At 34.3% G+C, this 15,438-nt stretch overlaps 1 protein-coding gene across 12 annotated transcripts in view; it reads left to right on the top strand.

The window, feature by feature from the left end:
• MLIP (muscular LMNA interacting protein) overlaps positions 1–15,438 on the top strand; it is a 270,604-nt gene that overhangs the window by 176,328 nt on the left and 78,838 nt on the right. For all 12 annotated transcript variants that reach the window (XM_012441573.3, XM_012441581.2, XM_012441586.2 and 9 more), the window contains one exon: positions 773–817. In XM_012441573.3, the coding sequence (XP_012296996.2) occupies positions 773–817 (45 nt within the window). The remainder of the gene's footprint in view (positions 1–772; positions 818–15,438) is intronic.

The following is a 15,438-nucleotide window of genomic DNA, read 5'->3' as shown; positions in this document are numbered from 1 at the left end:
ATTAATTATTTTGTTTGAAAGAGTTTCTCCAATAATGTTTTTCTTCTCCGATTCAAGTATGGGGAAAAATGAATAGTAAGGCCAATCTAGAGTTGAATTCTTTTTTTTTTTTTTTTTTTGGAAATGAACTTGTCACAGGAAGAGAAGAAGATAAAAAAATAAAAGTATTAAAATGACTTATAATAATAAATATATATGAGCTGAGAGGTAAAGCCAGAATAAAGCTGATGAAGGTCAGTGATTTGGAAGTCCCAGTGATGTGGATGTTTCACTGGTGGCACTAGAGAAATAAAGATGGTGGATAGGAGGGAGAGTTGTGAGTGTGGGAGATTTGTAATTGATATTTCTGAGAGTTTCTGTTTTATTGGTGAATGTAAATTCCAAGAGCTTTCTGGGAGTGAATGATTGAAATGGAGTAGATGAAAACATCTTTGTAATTGAGGAGGTCAAAAAATTGAAAAGACAGAGATTTCTGTATGAATTTTGAAACAGGCAAAAGTTACGGAAGAAATGTGAGGAAAGAACTATTAGGATCCGTGAGTTAACATCATCAGTACATACGAAGAAATTACCAGAAAGCTGATAGATAAAATGAATGAAAAGTAAAATCAAGTGATATCATTTTATTAAATAATTTTCCAAAAAATGATATTGTATAGAGAGGGCAATGTTTAGAAAGTCTCAATTGAGAAGGTGAACACATTCCAGAAGTTGAATCTATTATTATTTACTTTATTATTTCAGAAGTAAAATTATTTTTATTTTCATACAGACTTCTACAACTCTTCCAAGAGCAGCTGGTCGAGAAACCAAATATGTAAGTACCTTTATAATTATACACACTGCTTTTTAAATGGGTGCCTGTGCTTTGGAGAGAACACAATTATAAAGTAATTTAAATAGAATTAGTTGATTTTTTTAAAGAAGTTGAAGGGTATGATGAGATGATTGGCTCAGATATGAAAAATCAGGTTATGTCAGAGATAAAACATCAGGTAAGCTTATCAAATTCATTCTTAAGTGAGGACTAATTTGATTAGTTAGCTAAATAAAACAGAACTGCCATACCTGGTGTCTTTCTGGTTATCAACACTTAGATGACATTTTCATTTTTGTAATGGTTGATTGTGCTTATAGAATAATCAGCTCATATACTTGAAACATTAAGATTTGTCCATTTCTAATCGGATGGCCAGTTTAATCAACTTTGACTATTTTGTTGTTTTCCTGCATTTAAATTATTAACAAATAAACCAATTTCTACTTATGAGCAAAAATAGATTAATAGTGGATTAGACTCACACATTCAAGTCAAATAATTACGAGTAGCTGGCTCTGAGTGTGTTAGACATACACATGCATAGCCTCATCCCAACTAGTGTTCACTCATCTAATAATTGTATTTTCCATCATGTGGTCAACCTATGCTTCTGACCAAACTTACTCTAGTTGAAACAAGATTATCTCCTTAGTAAGTGTTTAGTTTTTAGTCTAAAACAAATGAGTAAATTATTTCATTTAAATTACATATTTGTGGTTTTTATCATAATTACGAAGAGTAAATAGTTATTAAATGTTTATTTTGTGCCATGTCATCATTGCAATTTATTACAGTTCTGCCTTCATTTGAATCTCCCCAAGGCAAGTAATAAACTGAAATTACTAAATTTTACCACATCCAGAAAAATTATGTTTAGAGGATGTGGGTAGGAACACTGCTTAGAGCATTTCCTGGAAGTCTTGCTGTTATTTTTCATTATTATTGGAAGCCATTTGGAGTAATACTTAAAAAGAATGAAGGCATTTAGTAGACTAGACCCAAGTTTAAATCACAGTGTTACTTTTATATAGCTGTCTGATTCTGAGAAAATTACTCACCATGTTACCTTTCTGTGCCTTTGTTTCTTCATCTATGAAATGCGGATACTAATAATTTTCTTGTGTAAGATTTATGTTAGCTAATATACGAAAAACTCTTAATGCAATCCTGTTACAAAGGAATTGCTCAATACCTAAATGCTTTTCCTTTCCTTTCCCGTTTTCCTTTTTTCACATCTCCTTTCTTCTCTTCCTCTTACTTATCTTTGGAAGACTAGAAGTATTTTGATTTAGTTTAATTTCTTGATTCTTGAGTGGGTACAAGAAAAGAAAGTTTCCTAACAGTGTTTCTATACTTTTTGTGACTAATGCATTTTACAAGAGCTAGACCACCAAAAAAATCTTGAGAAGTTTTGCTTTCTTACCCTTGTCTCTTATCTATTCTTGCCTTTCAGTAAGATGTCTCTAATTAGATTAGTTTTTAACAGGTTCAGAGGGTTGATGTCACTATCCGTTTCTCTCTGGAAGTGGTTAATTTGGTAGCAATTGAAATGATTCTGAAGCAGCTTCTTCAATTTCCATAACTAGAAATTATTTCAAATTATTCTTTATTTTCAATCAATTATCAGACTTAGTAAAAGTAGATTAACTTTCATGCTCTTAATGCTGTGAGAACATGTAAGTCATTCAAAGTTAAGAATGAACCATAAAACAGGTTCAGTATAGACTAGAACAAATAAAGCCTTTATTTCAGATGAGGTTCTTGACCTTAATTAAAATTCATTTCTTGAGTTTTTACTTTATTTTACAGCATGACATTTGAATTATTGTTTGTGGCACCTAAAATATGCACACGTCTTTTGGAAGACCATAAGGGATCATTTTACAATGGAAGGTCAAAACTAGTTTTGGTGCCAGCTCCAGTATTAGTCATATTTGTACATATTCCGCTGTAGTTATTACAATTTACTAAGTGATAACTGATGCATTTATATAGAGGAGAAAAGATTAAATTGTAGAACAGAAGTCCACTTTAGCTATAAGTTTTGATCTTAGATGAACAAGAGCTTATCATGTATGTCTTAATACAATATATTGACTTTTAAAAAATAATGACATTGTAATATTTTCTTCCAAAAATTAGGATGTTCATATTGCCTGAACTATGGGATGTCTCACTTTATGAGTTTACTAGCTATAATTAAATTAATTAATTTATCACTGTATTTTTCCTCTTCTCCCATGAAAATTAAAAAGCAACTCTGAGAAGGCTATTTTTGTAACATTTCAATATTTCACCATCTGTCTTCAAACTTTGGAGAAACTAGTCATCTTCAGAGTATATACCTGCTGAGACTCAATACGTCATTGACTTTGTAGATATTCTTAAATTCCGGAGCAGGGATCATGCAGGTTACCAACTCCTATACCACAGAGGAGGTTGAAAAAAAGGGAACGTACAAATTAAAGCAAAGAAAAAAAGTTTTGTTACACTTGAGGATATCCTGAACAAGTTAGTACTAACTACCTAAAATTCCTATTTCGGGGGGTTCTTTAAAAGTATAATATATCTGATTACTACATATTATATGTCTCAAACACCACTATGCATCCCATGGATATATGCAATTATTATTTGCCAATAAAAAATAAAAATTAAAAAGGTATAGTATATTATCTATGAATCAAGACTAATAGAAAAGCTAGTCACTATTTCTAGCCCTGTTATTCAGTTTCCACCTGTATTCATTGATTCAACAAATATTTATTGAGTGTCTGCCAAGTACTATTCACTGAGGAGTCACTGGGGTGAGAGGAGTGAACACAGTGATAGGGTGCCAATTTCTGAAGCATATATTCCAACGGATAAGACAGATAGTAAATAGTTAAAATAGTAAATGAACAAGATACTTTGTTGTAGAAATAGAGGAGAGGTAGCCAGAGAACCAATTGATGTTAAAACCAACTTACAAACTTGCTAGTTTTCCAAGTATTCGTAGGTTTTCCAGTTTTCCTGGGATAATTATAACGGTTTAATAAAAGAAGAAAAGTGTGTAACTAATTCTGTTTTATAGGCCTTTGATGTAAGACTTTCTCTTAAAAGAAGAAAAAAAAATAAACAAAGAAAATAAACTCAAAATAATATTTTTTTCTTTGGGTCTTTATTGCACGTATTGTGAAATTTCACAGGGTCTGTTTTTTAGGATGAACCAGGTGCAGTAAAAGCAACACTAATTCAGACCAGTTAAAGTAAAGGTTTTCTCCAGTCCATGGTGTGCTTAAATTGTGGGCTATTTTAAAGTAATATAATTGAGATTCTTTTAAGTTTAATAAAATTGAAAGTAGGTTAACAACATGTTGAATAGGGATTGAGCCTTAGGTCACTTGCAGGGTTGATTAATTTATCATCGATATTTTATTTGATTCTTTTAAAAAGATGTTGAATTGAACAATAATAATAACTAATATTTTGAGCTCTTAACTTGAAAATAAAGCTTAACTATCTAATTTAAATCATATACCAAACCTATGAGGTGGGTATTCTTATTTTAAAATCTCCATTTTACAGAGGGGAGAAAACAAGTCTCAGAAGTCACAGAGAAGGCAAAACCCAACCCAAGTTTGCTTCATGTCAAAGTTTCTGCCATTGATACTTCTATATACTTATAGACGTATAAGTCCATACTGGAAATAGTTTGTGTTCTTTAAATATTTTATCCATTCATGTTTATACTCTGGGTCCAAATTATTTCTTCATGCCCAGTAACCTTCAGCCTAAACTTAGAAGGAATGATTTCATATTTGGTCATATTAACATCTAAAATGATAATGATTTACTGTTTCTAAGATTTTAAATCATGTGCTTAAATGTATATTAACTCATATCAGATACGGTATAAGGGTGTTACTTCTCATGACACTCATTTTTAAAGTTTATTTCCTTCATGTAAAGAAATTTCCTTTCTAAACAAATTTTGATTTTTTAAAATTTTTGTGGGTACATAGTAGGTACATATGAGGCACATGAAATAGTTTGATACTGGCATGCAATGCATAATAATTGCATCATGGAAAATAGAGTATCTGTCCCCTTAAGCTTTTATCCTTTGTGATACAATCTGATTATACTTTTTAAGTTATTTTAAAATGTACAATTATTGACTATAGTTACTTGGTTGTGCTATCAAATACCAGGTCTTATTAATTCTTTCTATTTTTTTGTACCTGATAACCATCACCACCTCCCCACCCCAAAGCAATCCCCACCCTTCCCAGCCTCTGGTAACCATTCTTCTACTCTCTATCTCCATGAATTTAGTTGTTTTGATTTTTAGATTCCACAAATAAGTGAGAACATGCATTGTTTGTCATTCTATGCCTGGCTTATTTCACTTAATATAATGGCCTCCAGTTCTATACATGTTGTTGCAAATGACAGGATCTCATTCTTATAATGGGTGAATAGTACTCCATTGTGTATAAGAACCATATTTTCTTTATTCATTCATCTATTGAAGGCTACTTAGGTTGCTTCTAAATCTTAGATATTGTGAACAGTGCTGTGGCAAACATGTGAGTACAAATACCTCTTTGATGTACTGACTTTCTTTCTTTTGGGTATATAACCTGCAGTGGGATAACATGTTAGATCATACATGATAGCTCTTTCTTTTTAGTTTTCTGTGGAACCTCCAAATTGTTCTTTATAGTGGTTGTACTAATTGGTGATGTACAGTCCCACCAACAGTGTTTAAGGATTTCCTTTTCTCTACATCCTTGTAAGCATTTGTTATTGCTTATCTTTTGGATCAAAGCCATTTTAACTGGGGTGAGATAATATCTCATCATAATTTTGATTAGCATTTCTCTGATGATCAGTGATGTTAAGCAGCTTTTCATATGCCTGTTTGCCATCTGGATGTCTTCTTTTGAGAAATGTCTATTGCAATCTTATGCCCATTTTAAAATACAATTATACTTTTTGTATAGAGTTGTTTGAGCTCCTTATATATTCTGGTTATTAATTTCTTCTCAGATGGGTAGTTTGCAAATATTTTCTCCCATTCTATGGATTATCCCTTCATTTTGTTGATTGTTTCGTTTGCTGGGTGGAAGCTTTTGAACATGATGTGATCCCATTTGTTCATTTTTGCTTTGGTTGCCTGTGCTTGTGGGGTACTACTGGAGAAATTTTAGCCCAGACTAATGTCCTGGAAAGTTTTTCTGATATTTTCTTGTAGAAGTTTCATAGTTTGAGGTCTTAGATTTAAGTATTTAGTTCATTCTGATTTGATTTTTGTATACAGCAAGATACAGGGGTCTGGTTTTATTATTTTGCGTATGGACACCCAGTTTTCCCAGTATCATTTATTGAAAAGACTATCTTTTTGTTATGTATGTTCTTGCCACCTTTGTTGAAAATGAGCTCACTGTAAGTGAGTGAATTTGTTTCTGGGTTCTCTATTCTGTTGCATTGGCCTATATGTCTGTTTTTATGCCAATACTATGCTGTTTTGGTTACTATAGCTCTGTAGTAGAATTTGAAGTCAGAGAATGACTCCAGCTTTGTTCCTTTTTCTCAAGATAGCTCTAGTGATTCTGGATCTTTTGTGGTTCCCCATAAATTTTAGAATTGCTTATTCTATTTTTGTGAAGAATGTCATTGGTATTTTGCTAGGAATTTCTTTGAATCTGTAGATTGTTTTGGGTAGTATGGGCATTATAACAATATTGATTCTTTCAATCCAAGAACATGGGCTCTATTTCAGTTTTTTTGTGTCTTCTTCAATTTCTTTCATCAGTGTTTTATAGTTTTTATTGTAGAGATTTTTCACTTCTTTGGTTAAGTGAATTCCTAGGTTATTGCTTTTATTTGTGGCTATTATTGTACATGATATTACTTTTTCAACTTTTATTTTAGATTGTTCACTGTTAGCACGTAGAAATGCTACTGATTTTTATATGTTGATTTTGCATCCTGCACCTTTACTGAATTCAATTTTCAGTTCTAATAGTTTTTTGGTGGAGTCATTAGGTTTTTCCAAATATAAGATCTTATCATCTGCAAATAAGGATAATTTGACTTCTTCCTTTCCAATTTAGGTGTCTTTTATTTATTCTCTGTCTGATTGCACTAGTTACAACTTCCGGTTATGAGTTGAGTAACAGTGGTGACAGTGGACATTCTTGTCATGCTCCACTTCTTAAAAGAAAAGCTTTAAGTTTTTCCTCATTCTGTATGATTCTAGCTGTGGTTCTATCATATATGGCTTTTACTATGTTTAGGTAATATTCCTTCTGTATCCAGTTTTTTGAGAGTTTTTTTTTTATCATGAAAGGATGTTGAATTTTATCATATACTTTTTCAGCATCAATGATCATAAGTTTTTGTCCTTTATTCTGTTGATATGTTGATACGACATATCACACTGATTGATTTGCATATGTTAAACCATCTTTGCATACCTGGGATAAATTCTACTTAGTCATAATGAATGATCTTTTTAATGCATTGTTGAAGTTGTTTCACTAGCATTTTGTTGAGGATTTTTACATCAATATTCATCAGAGATATTGGCCTGTAGTTTTCTTAGTTTGATGTATCATTTTCTGACTTTGATATCAGGGTAATACTGGTCTTGTTATAGAATGAGATTGGTAGTATTCCCTTCTTCTTTGTTTGTTTGTTTGTTTGTTTGGATTGGTTTAAGTAGAATTGGTATTAGTTCTTCTTTAAATGTTTCACAGAATTCAACAGTGAAGCCACTGGGTCTTGGGCTTTGCTTTACTGGGAGACTTTTTATTACAGCTTCGATTTCATTAGTTGTTATTGGTCTGTTTGGGCATTGGATTTCTTCATGGTCCAGTCTTAACAGATTGTATGTATCTAAGAATTTATCAATTTCCTCTAGATTTTCCCAGTCATTGGCATATGGTTGCTCATAGCAGTCACTAATAATCCTTTAAAATCTGTGGTTTTATTCCATGCTCCTAAATGGGAGGAATCAATTCATGGAAATGGCTATACTGCCCAAAGTAATTTATAGATTCAATGCTATTATCATTAAACTACCATTGACATTCTTCACAGAATTAGAAAAAAAAAATACTTTAAAATTCATATGGAACCAAAAAAGAGCCTGTATAGCCAAGACAATCCTAAGCAAAAAGAACAAAGCTGGAGGAATCATCCTACCTGACTTTATACTACAAAGCTACAGAAACCAAAACAGCATGGTACTGGTACAAAAACAGACACATAGACCAATGGAACAGAATAGAGATCTCAGAAATAAGACCAAGCATCTACAACTATCTGATCTTCAACAAACCTGACAAAAACAAGCAATGGGGTAAAGATTCCCTATTTGATAAATGGTGCTGGGAAAACTGGCTAGCCATATGTAGAAAATTGAAACTGGACTCCTTCCTTGCACCTTGTACAAAAATTGACTCAAGATGCTTAAAGACTTAAATGTAAAACCCCAAACTATAAAAACTCTAGAAGAAAATCTAGGCAATACCATTCAGGACCAGCACAGGCAAAGATTTCATGACAAAAATATCAAAAACAATTGAACAAAAGCAAAAATTGACAAATGGGATCTACTTAAACTAAAGAGCTTCTGCACAGCAAAAGAAATTATAATCATAGTGAACAGATAACCTAGAGATTGGGAGAAAATGTTTGCAATCCATCTGACAAAGTTCTAGTATTCAGAATCTACAAGGAACTTAAAGAAATTTAAAAGAAAAAACCAAACAACCTCATTAAAATGTGGACAAAAGACGTAACAGACAGTTGTGAAAAGAAGACATTTATGCAGCCAACAAACATGAGGAAAAGCTCAACGTCACTGATCATTAGAGAAACATGAATCGAAACCACAATGAGAGACTATCTCACACCAGTCAGAATGGCAATTATTTTAAAAAAAGTCAAGAAACAACAGATGCTGGTGAGGCTGTGGAGAAATATAAATGCTTTTACACTGTGGGAATATAAATTATTTCAATCATCGTGGAAGACAGTGTGGTGATTCCTTAAAGACCTAAAACCAGAAATACCATTTCACTCAGCAATTCCATTATTGGGTGTATACCCAAAGGAATATAAATCTTTCTATTATAAAGACATATGCATGTGTATGTTCATTGTGGCACTATTCACAATAGCAAAAACATGGAATCAACTGAGATGCCTGTCAATGATAGACTAGCTAAAGAAAATGTGGTACATATACACCATGGACTACTATACAGCCATAAAAAGGAACAAGATCATGTCTTTTGCAGGGAGATGGATGGAGCTGGAAGTCATTCATCTCAGCAAATTAACACAGGAAGAGAAAACCAAGCACCACATATTCTCACTTATAAGTGGGAACTGAGCAATAAGAACACATAGACATGGGCAGTGGGGACAACACATAATGGGGCCTCTTGGGAGGGCAGGGAAAGGGAGAACATCATGATAAATAGCTAATGCATGTGGGGCTTAATGTCTAAATGATGGGTTGATAGGTGTGGCAAACCACCATGACACACATTTACCTGTGTATCTAACCTGCATGTCCTGCACATGTATCCTGATAACTAAAATAAAATAAAATTTAAAAATTAAAAGTATGTAAAGAAAAAAAGTTGTGGTTTCAGTTGTAATGTTTTTATTTTCATCTCTAATTTTATTTATTTGGGTTTCCTCCCTTTTTTTCCTTTATTATTCTGACTAAAGTTTTATTAATTTTCTTTGTTTTTTCAAAAACCATCTTTTTGTTTCATTGATCTTTTGAATTGCTTTCTTTGTTTCAAATTTATTTATTTCTGCTCTGATATTTATTATTTTCTTGTAATTTTAGGTTTGTTCTTCCTTTTATAGTTGTTTAAGATACATTATTAGGTTATTTGAAGTTTGTTTTTATGTAGGCACTTACAGGTATAAATTTTCCTCTTAGTACTGCTTTGCTATATCCCATAGGCTTTGATATGTTGTATTTCCATTATCACTTGTTTAAAGAAAATTTTCAGTTTCTTTCTTAATTTCTTCATTGACCTACTGGTCATTCAGGAGCATATTGTTTTATTTCCATGTGTTTGTATAGTTTCCAAAATTCCTCTTAATCTCACTGTGGTCGGAGAAGATGCTTGATGTTATTTTAATTTTTTGAATGTTTTAAGACTTGTTTTGTGACCTAACATATGGTCTATCTTTGAGACTGATCCACGTGCTAAGGAGAACCATGTGTTGAAGCATTATAACTGTTGGATGCAGTGTTCTGTAAATATCTATTAGGTCCATGTGGTCTGTAGTGCTGATTAAATCTGATGTTTCTTCGTTGATTTTCTGTATGGGAGATCTGTCTAACACTAAAACTGGAGTGTTGAAGTCTCCAGCTATTATTGCATTGAGATCTATGTCTCTCTTTAGCTCTAATAGTATTTGCTTTATATATCTGTGTGCTCCAGTGTTGGTTGCATATAAATTTGTAACCATTTTAGGCTCTTGCTAAACTGACCCCTCTTATCATTATGTAATGACATTCTTTGTCTCTTCTCACAGTTTTCGTATTAGTATCTATTTTGTCTGATGTAAGAAATAGTTACCTGTGCTCCTTTTTGGTTTTCATTGCCATGGAATATAGCTTTTTACATCCCTTTATTTTCAGTCTATGAGTATGTCTATAGGCTAAGTGTGTTTCCCATAGGCAACAGGTGATTGGGTCTGTTTTTCTTCTATTCAGCCACTCTACACCTTTTGATTGGAGAATTTAGTTCTAGTATGTTGAATAATATTATTAGTAAATAGGGACTTACTCCTGCCCTTTTCTGATTAATTTTCTGGCTGTTTTGTGGTATTCTCTTTCTTTTTTCCCTTTTTCCTGTCTTTCTTTTTGTGAAGGTGATCTTCTCTGGTAGTATGCCTTAATTTCTTGATTTTTATTTTTGTGTATCTGTTGTATGTTTTTTAATTTGAGGTTACCATGAGGCTTGTAAATACTATGTTATAACTCATTATTTTAAACTGATGACCACTTGACACTAATTGCATAAACAAACAAACATGCAAAAAGAAAACTAATAAAAACCCTACACTTTAACTTCATGTCCCTGCTTTTTAGTTTTTAATTTTTTTATGTCTTATACTATGTCTTTAAATGTTGTAGTTATTAATTTTGACTGGTTCATCATTTAGTCTTTTTACTTAAAAGTAGTTTACACACCACAATTACAGTGTTATATTCTATGTTTTTCTGTGTGCCTACTATTACCAGTGAGTTTTGTATCTTCTTCTTTCTTCTGGCTTGTTCTCATTCTTTTCTTTCAAATTGAAGAACCCCCTTTGGCATTTCTTGTAGACAGGTCTGGTGTTGATGAAATCCCTCTGCTTTTGTTTTCTGAAAAGGTCTTTATGTCTGTTTCATGCTTGGAGGATATTTTCACCAGATATGCTATTCTCTGGTAAAAGTTTTTTTTTTCCCCCCTTTAGCACTTTAAATATATCATTTGACTATCTCCTGGTCTGTAATACCTCCACTGAAAAGTCTGCTGCCAGACATCTTGGAGCTCCATTGTGTCTTATTTGTTTCTTTTCTCTTTCTGCTTTTAGGATACTTTATCTTTTACCTTTAGTAACTTGATTATTAAATGCCTTGAGGTCATCTTCCTTAGGTTAAATCTGCTATAACTTTCCTGTATTTGAATATTGATATCTTTCTCTAGGTTTGAGAAGTTCTCTGTTATAGTAACTTTGAATAAACTTTCTACCCCTGTTTCTTTCTCTACCTCATCTTCAAGGCCAATAACTCTTAGATTTGCCCTTTTGAGAATATTTTCTAAATACTGAAGCTGTGCTTTATTGTTTTTTATTGTTTTTGTTTCCTCTGACTGTGCGCATTTTCAAATTTCCTGTCTTCAAGTTCATTCATTCTTTCTTCTTCTTAGTCAATTCTGCTATTAAAGGACTCTGATGCATTCTTCAGTATGCCAATTCCATTTTTCAGCTCCAGAATTTCTGCTTGATTTTGTTTTAATTATTTCAATCTCTTTGTTAAATTTATCTAATGGAATTCTAAATTCCTTCTCTGTGTTATCTTGAATTTCTTTGTGTTTCCTCAACACAGCTATTTTGAATTCTCTGAAAGGTCACATATCCCTGTTTCTCCAGGATTGGCTTCTAGAGCCTTACTTAGTTTGTTTTGTGAGGTCAAGTTTTCCCGGATGGTCTTGATGCTTGTGAATGTTTGCCAGTGTCTCAGCATTGAAGAGTGAGTTATTTTTTGTAGTCTACAGTCTGAGCTTGTTTATGCCTGTCTCTGAATTATTAGGCAGAGACATTTGATTTCTTCCCTTACTTTCTCCTAAATAAATGAAGTCTCTCTCTCTCTCTGTATTGAGCTGCCTGGTACTGGGGGTGAGATGCATGCACTGCTGTGGCAAGTTCCCACAGGCCCTGTGCAGGTCCACAGATACTGTCTGGGAGACAGGGTTTAGAGTAAAAAAATTTAGAAATTTACCTGATATTCTATTTCTTGGCAGCTAAGCTAGCACTCACACCACAATACAAAGTTCTTTCTGCTCTTCCCTCCACTTTCCACAGGCAGAGGAGCCTCTCCCTGTGGCCACCACCACCATCAGCACATGTCAGGGTGGGGTCGGAGTGTCTGCTATGCCACTACTGATGTTCACTAAAAGCCCAAGTGCTCTTCAGTCAGCTTGTGACAAATGCTTCTGGGCCTGGGACTAACCCTTCAGGACAATGGACTCCCCTCTGACCCAGGGCTAGTCCAGAAATGGTGTCTAAGAGCCTATGCCTGGATTCAGGGACCCCAAGAGCCTGTTTGTTGCTCTACCTCCCTGTGGTCAAGCTGGTACCTAAGGTGCAAGACAAAGTTCCGTTTGCTTTTCCCTCTGCTTTTCTCAGACAGAAGGGAGTCTGTCCCTATAGCTACCACAGCTGGGAATGTGATGGGTCACACCTGAAGTCAGCACATCTCAGAGCCAGAGGCCGATGGTGTACTACCTCGGTATCGCTGCTGGTGATTCGGTATCTAATGGCTCTTTAGTCAGCAAGTGATGAGTCCTGCCAGGACTGGGTCTTTCCCTTCAAAGCAGCAGGTTCTCTTTTGGCCCAGGAAGTGCCTAGAAACATCGTGAGCTAGGGCCTGTAATGGGGTCATCAAAGCTCTGCCTGGTGCGCTATCTAACTGTGGATGAGCTGATCTCCAAGATGTAAGACAAAGTCCTCTTTACTCTTCACTCTCCTCTCCTTAAGCAAAAGCAAGGAGTGACATTTGTTGCTGCAAGCAGCAGTGCCTTCAGTTGGGGAAGAAAGAGCACAAGTGCTCTTTTAGCCATGGCAGCTGGTGTCTCCCTAGGTCATGTGCCACCCTAATAATCTACTGGCTCTGAGCTCAGTGCAGTACTTGGAGTTGCCTAGGAATTGCAGCTTGTATGTCCTGGACTACCTTTCAAGTTTATCTAAAATCCCAGAGCACTTTTGCCCATGGTGGTGAGCCTTGCCAAGAAAGTCAACTTCCAGTTGCTGGGATGGGCAATTCCCCTCTGCGTAGGTACTTCATGCTCTCTCCATGCGTGGGCACTGCCTGAGCCCAGCACAGTTTTGTTCTCTGCAATTACAAGGCAGTGGTGAGTCAATGTTACATCCCCTAGTTGCTGTGCTCTCCCTTCCCAAGTGCACAGACTCTCTGTGCTGTATGGCCACTACTGGGGAGTCGGGAGAAGGGTAGCATCTCAGCAATTCGAGACTGTCTCTTCAACGCTTTTCAATGCCTCTTTCAGCAATATGAAGTTAAAACTAGGTACTATGATTGCTCACCTCATTTTGGTTTTTGAGAGAGTGGTATTCTGTGTCCAGATAGTTGTTAAAATTTGGTGTTCCTGCAGGAGATACGAACCCTATAAGTTTCTGCTCTGCCATGTTGCTCAACCCTTCAGGAAAGAATTATCTATTAAAATTCTATTTCATTCTATTTTCATTCTATAAACTTTGTAGAGGGAATTTTTTTGTCTTTGAATTATATGTGCCATTGTAAATGTTTATTAGTTTTTATTAACTTCCAGTATAAATTCATCTCATTTATATAATTCAAAAACATAGTATGCTTTCTTAATAAAGAACAAACTCTGAAAATAAGGCATCTAAAAAACTCTTAGTTGGAATCACTTTCTATTGATAACAACTTATCTTATAAACTTTCTACATTTTACAAATTACTTTTAAGTGCAGAGGAAATATCTGAGATGGAGTTATTAAATATTAGATAGCATACAGGTAAGATCTCATTTTAATAAGCTTGAGAGGCAGAAAAATGTTATTACAATGGAAACATATTCCTTCCAAAATATCAGAATATATTGAAAAATGTGTCAAACTTTATTAAGAATATTTTCCACTGTATATACAGATATTCAAATAAAGGTCATCTCCAATTTCACCAGCTCACACACTCTTCTTGTTGCTATGCTTGGAAAGGTTGCTATGCTGGAATGCTTCAGAGTTGATGTGCAATAACACAGTCATAGATCTTAGGACGAGGGGACTTAATCCCAGTCAGGTCCAGATCTGCTTAACTGTAGGATGAGGCCAGAGATTGGATGAGTTATAGGAAGAACTGAGAACTATTTAAACAAGAAATTCCACTTATTTATTTCCTTTTTTAGTTGTTCAGAAATATTTCTGCAGTGTATATATGTGTGACAGGGGTTAAGGAAGGAATAGAAGATAGTCTTCTGCATTCTGCTAGATGAGGAGGCAGAGAAGAGATTGAATGAGACAACCCTTCTGCCTTGTATCCTTCTCCTTGCCATTTTAGATTTTATCAAATAGGAAGGTGCCTTATTTCAGACAAACTTCCCCTTGATCTGATCTTTTATTTCCCTATTTACACATATAAACTATGACTTTCACCGGTCACCTATGCCCACTTGTTCTGTCTACCAACGATGTTCATGACAAGTTGGAATCATCCCCTATCTTAAAGAGCCAAACTTTTAAAAATTGCTAAATCTACTTTTTATATTTACATATTATGAGGGTTATATTACTAACTTAGAAAATGGTCTTTGGTGAGAGATTTAGACAGGGTAAGTTCTATAGATATTAAGAATAAACAAAGGAAGGATGATGTGTCATAATATATCTCATGGCCTTGGCATCTAATGCTCTTAACATGGATCCATTTTGTTGAGTACTGCCTTATGTACAAATAATAGGAACACTCTCCAGGTTAAGAGTAGGACAGTGTCTTTATCATTTTATATGTCCTCAATGCTGAGCTTAGTATTCAGTAATAACTAGGTTCCCAATTAATATTTTGAGTGTTGTCTTTCTGCTTACCTGTATATCAGTCTTGACTGGGAGAAATAACATAATTCAATTAGCACGTTATCACTGATTAGAGCTCTCTGAGCTTAGAGAAAGGAAGATTTAGGACAGTCAGAGTCAACAGAGGAAAAAGGAAAAGAAGCATCTTAATGGTATCAAACCTGGCATTATACTTAGGTGGAAGGGACATGACTGCTGAAAAGGAAAAAAGCATGCTAAAAATAGAGTAGCAGAATACTGAAAGAAAAGGCAGCTAATACTTTTTTTCTAATCCA

Source organism: Aotus nancymaae, unplaced genomic scaffold, assembly GCF_030222135.1.
Source record: "Aotus nancymaae isolate 86718 unplaced genomic scaffold, 86718_ANA_hifiasm-v0.15.2.pri h1tg000040l, whole genome shotgun sequence".
Classification (NCBI taxonomy): Eukaryota; Metazoa; Chordata; class Mammalia; order Primates; family Aotidae; genus Aotus; species Aotus nancymaae.
Note: the sequence above shows the minus strand (reverse complement) of the source record. Positions and strands in the feature narration are given on the sequence as shown.